The sequence below is a fragment of the Gavialis gangeticus genome, unplaced genomic scaffold (assembly GCF_001723915.1).
Source record: "Gavialis gangeticus isolate Ggan-Ray unplaced genomic scaffold, GavGan_comp1, whole genome shotgun sequence".
Taxonomy (NCBI): Eukaryota; Metazoa; Chordata; order Crocodylia; family Gavialidae; genus Gavialis; species Gavialis gangeticus.
The window spans coordinates 5755970-5765207 of NW_017729027.1; the positions used below are offsets into that span (position 1 = coordinate 5755970).

Sequence of the window (9238 nt, forward strand, 5' to 3'; positions counted from 1 at the left end):
TTATGTTTCTTCATTCCTGTTAGAAGACATTTTAAAACAACTACACTGTTATAACACTCTCGTGGCACTGAAAAAAAAATCATACAATCGTGGAATATGAGGGTTGGGAGGGACCTCAGGAGGTCATCTAGTCCAACCCCCTGCTCAAAGTAGGATGAGCCGCAACTGAATCATCCCAGCCAAGGCTTTGTCTACCCAAGCCTTAAAAACCTCCAAGGATGGTTCTACCCCCTCTCTGAGCTTTCAGGAATCTGGTGGTATGCAGCCTGGAGGGACCATTAAACAACCCAAACAATGTGGCTCAGGCTCTAGGCTCTCCCATGGGGCTTTCAGCAGCAGGAGCCCCATCTTCACAAAGCAGGAGCAGCCCTGCACTGCCCTTGCCACTGCCACAACCTCCACAGCGCAGCACCTCTTCCAGCCCTGGGTTAAGCTCAGAAGAGCGACCAAGTTGGGGATGGGAGGGTGGATATCCCGACAGAGAACAAGAGCAATGTGTCACTTCAGCAGTGTTCCAGGTATGCATTGGTGGGGGAAGCGCAGAGAGGAGGAAAGACCCAGGAAGATTTGGCAGAGCCCTGAGGCCATGCCCCCCCCCCCAGTGTGATCCTGCTGCCCTAAGGGCCTCAAGTGACAACACCCAGATTCCATACCTATTCTAACCACACAGGTGCAGGGTGGGAGGGGGGCACTCAGGCCTAGGTGAAATGGAACCAGCCAGGGTTGTAGTACCAGGGTAGAGTCCAGAGCTGCTTTCCTCCCAACCCTCCCAAATGAAGGAGGGTGGGTCTCCTGTTCTCCTTAGGGCAGGGGTCCAAGCCACCCCCACCAGAAATTCCCCCTTTTCCTGAGCACCCAGCAGTAGTCACTCCCTGGTCTCAACTCTGCTGGGCTATAAGCAGATGAACTTGTGCAGCAGTCAAGCAGCCTTAGGGGTGGGTGACATGGATGACTATCGTGAGCACCTGTGAGCAGCCCACAGTTATAGCAGCTCTCTCCCCCAGCCCCCCTTCACCCAGGCACTCCCTACCCCAAACAGGAGGAATGGTGCCAGCCTGTCTCCAGCTGCTGCTCAGAAGGAGCTCGGCCAGATATGTGGGAGTGGATGGCGCCAATTCAGGACTTATGCTTCAATTTTCACCAACTAGCCAGGACACTGGGACAGCCTCCAAAATCCAGAACTGTCCCAGTCAAACCAGGACGTATGGTCCACCCTATAGTACACCCTTATCTCTGTAATAACTGCAAAAGGGTCCAGGTGCCTCCAGTCTTTTATGGGATTCTGGAGGCTGTTTATGCTTATTTAATATCATAATAGTTGTATGATTTTACCATAATTAAACTCATGGATATTCTGTATTATTAAGACTGTAGTGTTAAAATTAGACTATAATTGTTTTTAAACTTAGGTTCAGTTGTGGCCTCTGAGCCTAATCCAAGCATTTTAGGAGTTGGATTGGATACTTTGGAAGAACAAGAAGAAAAAGAGAGGTTCTTTGCCAGACTTGAGAAAGGAGCTTCATCTACCATTGATTATTCAAGATTAAACAAAGAGCTGGATTCTAATGATTCTCTGGTATTAGCACCATTTAGCCGGTATGTGGAAAACACCCTAACAAACTCAATTAAAGTACTTTATCAATGAATTAATGAACATTTATCATGATGATGATGTTCAGAGGCCTAAACCACAATTGGGGCCTCATCTTGCTAGGTGCTGTATTACATGTATGAATATGTAAAATGATGTGATGTGATTCCTAAATCTTAAAATAGGGCACAAATGAACCTAACAGACAACAGGAGAGAATGAAGGGTGAAGGGATAAAGGTCATAGTGATAAGTGTATGTTTACATAAATCTCAGCACAACTTAATGGTTACCAATTATTTCAAGTGTTTTTGTTTTTTGCTTTTTTTTACCACCTATAAAATGAAAATAAATACATTTGGTAGGCGTTTCACCTTTTTTATCAGCTGATGGATTCCGTATAGGAGTCATGTTAGAAGGGAGTTTTCAGAGAGGGATTTAAGTAATGCTTTTGTGCGCTAGAGCATGGAAGGCATTCCAAGTGTAACAGGCAACACGTAAGTTCAAAGACGGGGGTAGTGAACAAATGAGCATTCAAAACTGCCATCACTGAGGGAGCAGAAAGAGTGAAATAAGGTACCTTTAAAGTAGAGCAGACAAGGAAGCAGGGGTAGAGTTCTGAAAAAATCTTTAAAAGTGAAGATAAAATGTTTTATTTAGAAGAAGTGGGGCAAAGGGATAGACTCCAAGGCTGCGGAGTGGCAGTTAGCAAAGATAATGATATTGTTCCTGTTATGAGGTTGTGATGTGGGTGTGAAGTGGGCCAGAGAGGAAATCTTATAAATTCATTAAGATAAGGGCTTGGCTGAGAGTTCTGGCTGTGTGGGCAATAGCTGTAACATATCTGTTAATTTGCACTGAAATTTATGTGTATGTATTTTTATAAAAAGTTTATTGGTAATAAGGTCAAGTATTTAAGTTTTAAAATGTATAGATATTGTTAAAGTTACCTGCAAGAAGCAACATGCTTTTTATCATTGTTAGAATACATAAATCCTAAAAATTTATCTCCCTACCCATATGTCAACAGCAAAGTAACTTTCACACTTTTGCAGGAATGAACAGGCTGTTGAACAAATGGAAGAGGAAAAGGAATCTAAACACGAGAGATCTGGTATTACAATTATTCTTTCACGTAGTTCTTTAAGCTGTGGAGTCCCTTGTATCGTTATTTCATATTCCTCAGTTTATAAGCTAAGAAAAGAAAAAGCTTAACCAGCTGAATAACTAATAAAAATGGACTTCCTGATGCGTATTCATTGTAGAAGGTACCGAAGTGTCAAAAAAAAATGCAGACTGTAGAGCAGGATCTACAATGGGTTATACTTTAAAGACCTGGAAAGGAAAAAAAAAAAAAAAAAAAAAGGAAAAATTACAAACTGTTAGCGTTACTTGTCCTCTCCTCAGTATTGTTTTATAAAGTGAGCCACAATGTATTTGGGCCCATTTATATGAACTGTTTGATTTCCTTCATAAAATTAGTTCTTCAGCTTTGGGAGATTAATTTTTCTTTTCAGTCGGTTGTAATTTTTGCTGCTCTTCAATTTTTTTTTACCACCTTTGTTATGTTTAGTTTTTCATGTCCCCTCAACTTCAGCTTTTCTTCTTACCTCTCTTCCCTACTTACCTCCTGCTGGTTCACCCTTTTTGTTTCATTTCATCCCACCATTCCTCTTCTGTCTCATATTCTGTTCTTATCACTCTATCCTTTTTTGTTTGTTTGTCTTCCCCTTTCACTACTGCTGTGGTATTTTCCTCTGGGTTTCTCTGTTCCCATTTCTCTAGTTCATTATCTTAATCCCATCCCTTTCTTCTATTCTGTGATAAAGAGCAGAGGGCTTTTTTAATGCAAAAAAATTTTCAATTCAAATTTGTCAAAAGAATATCTAGAGTCCTGATAAGCAGTCATAATAAATGCTTATTAAGTGTGTCTTTGTTAACCTTAAAGAACTAAATGAAATCTTCCTCATTAAAATGGATGGTATCTGATACTTTCAACATTTTAATAAGAATCTTAGAACAAATGGAATCTTTAAAAGAATAAAGGGATAAAAATTGCTTGTTAAATTCTTATATTTTCTTGTGACAAAATCAGAAGGTATAGCTTTCAAGGCATGGTGAGCAATCCTGTATGTAACTGTTTTACTGTGTACAGGGGACAGAAATGGAAGTGATATGAAATAATGGTATATATACTGCACAAATTGCTGTGGTAATTTATAAATATTAATATGCAATAATTGTCTGACCTTTTTGTGTGACCAAGTCAGTGAGGGGACAATAATCAATAGTGTGTCATAAGACTTCCCTTAATAAATACATTGATCTAACTTGGGGCTGCAAGAAGAACAGGCAGGGAAATAATATAAGGGCATCTTAGACAAGAATATCTAGAGACACTAGGAAAAAGGCCAAAATTTTAGGTCATCTCTGTCATACTGTAAACTTTGTTTTGCAGTGCTGGAACATATTAGGTTAAAGGATTATAATCAGTTAGAGCCTGTGAAGATAGGGGTATTTGACAAAATCTACCTAGGGAGGCAAACTGACCCAGAGAGGGAGGGACTTATTGCCATATATGCCCATCGAGAGGTGTTACGTTTGTGTTGGGAGCAAAGCCTTTCTTCCTGCACAAAAACAGAGTATGCAACCATTCAAGGAATTTCTTACAGAAGATAAGTGGCTCTTCCACAAGAAAGTTCTACCTTTTTTGACTAGAAAGATCTCTCTTCCCAGTATCCCACAGTCTTCTACTCTCCCTTCCTCCCTCCAAGGTTACCTTGAGTCTGCAGGGAGCAGGGGTATATCCCCAGGCTGCAACCCTGGGGGTTTTAGCCCTGTGTGTTGGTTCTCTTTCCCCCTCTCCCCTAAGTCCAGACCAGGAAACCGGTATGTGCACAGAGAGGGAGAATTTCCTGGAGCGGGATCCATCAAGCTATGGGACAGATCTAGCTGCACTGCTTCTGCCTCCTACTCCTTATACCACCCCCAGGTGACCTAGAAAGGTACGCGGAGTGGGGACCATTTTTCCACAATGGGAACTGCTCTTGGACTGTTGGGCCAAATCCCCCCTGGCTGGTGGGATAGGCAGGGAGGAGGGGCATGCTTCTGGGGCAGGAACTCTCCTGGTGCTCTGGGAGGGCTTCAGCCCTGGGCTTATCTGCCTCCCACTCCTTGCTCTCCTCCAGGGTCACCTAGAGGGGTGCATGGATCAAGGGACATTCTCCCATGGTAAAACCCACCCAGGGCCTTGAAGTGGTTCCTGTTGTGGGAAAAGTGTCTCCCCACCTACTCATCCCACCAGTCAGCTGATTTTTTGAATTCTTAGCACTAGAAAAATAGGTCAGGTGTTGGAGCATACATGTATTTCAGCTCTGTGGCTGAAGAGCTGCACAGGTGAGCTCTCCAGGCAGGGGGCACTAGGGGGCATTATTTCTGTGAAATCCTTAGTGCTAGAAATGAATGCCTGCCCATGGCTTTTGTCTAGTTTAAAGATGTCTGTAGTTTGGACAGTGAAGCTCAAGGGTGCCTATACACGTGCAGCAAAGCTGCTCCAACATGCTATAATTACAGCGTGTCAGAGCAGACTTTATCAACTGGGCAAGGATTAATTCATTTAGACTCTTGGGGAATTTATACATGATTAATCAAATCTGCTGGAGTGTGATAATTACCACACTCCAGCAAACTCCTGCATCACATGTATCAGCATCCCTACACTGAAAAATGGCAGCAGGGTGCTTTAAGTAAGCTTGTTCAATGGGCTTTTAGTTAAAGCGCCCCCATCACCATTTTTCAGCATGGGGACACTGATACACATAATGCTCTGAGTGCTTTAATTAGAGTAGCTCTTAAACTCTAATTAAAGCACAGCTCCCCACACTCCCAGAGCACATGTATAAATGCCCCAAGGGTCAAAATGAATTAGTCCTTGCCCAAATCCAGGGGACTACAAACATTGGAAAAAACCAAGGATATAATTTAGATTTTTTTATTGTTTTTAAGGTATACTTTTGTTTTTTAAGAGAAGCAAGGGGTTTTGACAATGTTCTTTTTTTCCTGGACCGACTGTATAGTTTGGAGGAGACATTCCTAATGTATGCTTTTGTTTTAAATAAAAAATAAGAAAACTGCTAAGTAGCTGATTACTACTGTTGTTGTCCTAGAAAGCTGAGATCATGGTTAATAAATGGGGACTCCAAATCAGTACCTGATCTGTGTGTGAGAATTGCAGGATTTAATCCTGAAAAAGGGAATAATCCTTGTTGCAAAACGCTCTAAAGCCTTCTGTGTCTGTGAAAGGCACAATATTTCTTAGTTGTAAATGGAAGAAAAAACATTTTCCCCCCTACTGACCATATCCTCTACAAATATTCATCCTTTTTCCATTCTTAATTGTATTTCAGAAGATTATAGTGAAGATTTTGAAGATGAGGAAGATGCTATTACTCCTTCTAAAAATGAAAATAATCAGGTTAAACAAAGGACAAGATCAGATGATGACTTAAGTGTCCAAGGACAGGTATGAATTAATACTTAGATTACTGAATTTTGGTGTATCATATGTTTGTTGCTATGCTTGAGCAATTTATGTTTTGGTAAAGCTTAAAATGCTACATTTTAATCCTTCTTAAAAGTCTGTTACTTTACATGAAGTATTTGAGTTTTGTAGAGGTGTGCAAGAGTGCACCAATGTATGTGCATGTGGAATTCACAGGGATGTATAAATATTTTCAGTGTACTGGCTTCAGATATCTGAAAGAATAGAGGTATTTGAGTATGGTGTTCCCTAAAAGAAGATGCACTTCCAGAAGTTTGATATTGATGAATAATATCAAATCTTGACTAATCTGCTTGTTTATTTGTATCTTACGAATTAAGAATCATAGGTTGCAAGTGCTGCTAGGCACGTCAGCCTCTGGATTGAAGGGGCTTCTCTCCTTAAGAGCTTCTGAGTTTTAATGGGATGAATTAAACATTGGTGAGCCTCTATTCTTTAAAGCCAATGAGTGCTACAGGAGAAGGGAAACTTGTATTATGGTAAACTGGAAAAAACTAAGGACCCAGTCTCCTTTTATTTTTCTCTTCTCCACTCTGTCTCCCATATTGTAATTGCACTTGGATAGAATAAATCACATGGCAAGTAAGTTGCCAACATATTTGTAGAAAGCTAATTGGGACTTTCATATATTGTGATCACTTCACAGAAGGGTCATGCACTTGGTGATTCTAGCCACTTGGGTTTCTTTCAGTGAAATGGGAAAGCCACAGTGGCATAGAGATGGTGCAGCAGCACTGCACTTGTCCTTTTGCATTCTCTGGCATAGAGATTGAGGTCACAGCAGCTCTCTGATCTAGTTATACCTTTAGGGTCTCTGGGCTTGGCCTGGAACAACTCTGAAGTTGTCCAATTTTGGCCAGAGGTTGCATTCCTGCATGAACTGACTAATTTGTGAGCAACATCCATTCTTTTAAAACTCAGTTCAATATATAGGAAATAACTATAATTGAATATGTCATTGTTTGAATGTATGTATGTGTGTACAGTTTACTTACATTCTGCTATCCAAAACAGCCCACGTTCATCTGCAGTTAATGATTCCTACATTTTTGCAGTTTATTGTTGACTGGTTGGAATGGCCGCACCATATAATGTATAACACTGCCAACTGAAATGTGAAACAATGTGTGTATTAAGTTGCATTTTCTGATTCTGTTGTACTGTACGGTTTTGTTGCAGTAATGTTTCCCAAATATAAGCCTTAACATCTAGTTAATCTACCTGTGAGAGGGGAGGGAAAAATGAGAATGGGGTGAATCTGTGGGTGCACAACTATAATTCTTTTAATTTAGAGATTGAATTACTTAGAAATTGTCTATTTATACCTATATCTGTGTGTGGGTGTGCATGGGTGAGTGGGTTGGGGTGTGTACTCACACCTTTTAATCTTAAACATAAATTTATTTAATTTGTTTTTCAAATTCCTAAGGTAACCGGTCTTCATTGTTTCTATTATTCTGTTATTTAGGAAGAAACACCTGGGATGCTGGCTAAAGGTAAAAACTCAAACCTTCAGCAAGGTTGTTTTGTTTCTTTTAAATATCAAATTTCTCTGGATTTTTTTTTTTTGTTTGCTTGTTTTTGCTTTTCTTTAACATCTGAATTTACCATTTAGAGTCTTGTATGAAGTGGCCAGAAATAAATCTTCCTATTTAAAATTGTCTGCAATTTTGAATTATGTCAGTATTCATCCTTTTATACCACAGAAGTAGAGTCAGATCACTGCATGACTGGGTTCTTATATACCAGCTGAGCTTGGTACAAGTCTTTTTCTGATCACCCTGAGGCTTTACAGCAGTGGCAGCCAAACTTTTTTGACAAGTGTGCCACAAATTAGCCCCATACCTCTTCATGTCTCTCTGATCCCCTTTCCCTGTCCAATCTACAGAGGAAAGCTCTGCTTTCTGCTCCCAGCCCTGTGCTCCCTGCCTTATCTGCTTCTTTGTTTTCTTCCTTGGGAAGGAAATGGGTATTACCTTAAAGATTTGTTTGACAGGCTGAGACAGATTTTGAAGTAAGACTTGAAAAAGATAGCCATGCTCTTCTCTCTAAGTCAACTGGTACTTGACAGGGCAGGAGTGACTAAGTAAGTAGCTTTGACTGTAAAGGAAAGCAAACAAGGAAACAGGGAAAGAAAATGTTGGCTTTAACTGCCTTTTACTTTCTAACGGTGGCTACTTGATAATTTGAAATAATATTTTGGCCATCAGGCTGAAAAGCTTGAACACAGTGGCTTTACATTCTCCTTGTGATATAATTATTCTCATCTAGTCAAGGACCACTCCCCCCACCTTCCGTGTTGGGTTCTCTCCTCCAGGGTTGAGGCATGTCATCATGGCATGTAGGAAAAGGGTATTAACTGCAGGTTGCTTTCTCCATTTTCACCCCTCAACAAAGTGAAGGAGAACAGAATTGGCAGCCTCTTTCTTCTTTGGTGTCACATAGGATTGACCGGTATTTGACTGGTCAAAAATACTTGGTCAATTGAATAGTAAAATATTGCCAAATAATGGTCAAATATTTTAATCATTAATTTGTTAGTGCAGTGAAGTTAGAGACTTTAATTTTCAGTATAATTAGACACTTATGCTAATTACAAAAAGTTATTTGACTTAATAGGAAAAATTAAATTAAGTTCTAACTTACGATAGTGTCAGAGTGACATTATAGCTGTGATGGTCCAGAAATTATGTGAAAGGCAAGGATTTCTTACATTGATATAATTTATTGGACCAACTGCATAGTTGGGATAGACTTAGACAACCTTTCCTGCATTTAAAGGGGTGTCTAACTATCCCAACTATGCAGTTGGTCCAATAAAAATATCACCCTATTAAATCCTTGTCTCTTGCATTAAATTCTAAGAAGTTGTAATGAATGCTTATTACTATCAGTGTTTATTACTATCAGTGTTAGGTAAATGTTAAAATTATTGATATTCTCTGAACAGTTCTTTTCCTTGGCTTTTATCCTGAAGCCTTAGGGTCATAGAATCATAGAAGTAGGGTCGGAAGGGACCTTGTAGATCTTCAAGTCCAACCCCCTGCCTGGGCAGGATTAAAACTGGGCTCAAATGACTCCAGCCAG

The 9238-nt window shown here is 40.2% G+C and overlaps 1 protein-coding gene across 3 annotated transcripts in view; it reads left to right on the top strand.

Moving 5' to 3' along the window:
- The window catches only part of CEP162 (centrosomal protein 162), a 79261-nt gene that overhangs the window by 23609 nt on the left and 46414 nt on the right, over positions 1 to 9238 (top strand). For all 3 annotated transcript variants that reach the window (XM_019520396.1, XM_019520397.1, XM_019520398.1), the window contains 4 exons: positions 1410 to 1596; positions 2646 to 2704; positions 5997 to 6112; positions 7620 to 7647. In XM_019520396.1, the coding sequence (XP_019375941.1) occupies positions 1410 to 1596; positions 2646 to 2704; positions 5997 to 6112; positions 7620 to 7647 (390 nt within the window). The remainder of the gene's footprint in view (positions 1 to 1409; positions 1597 to 2645; positions 2705 to 5996; positions 6113 to 7619; positions 7648 to 9238) is intronic.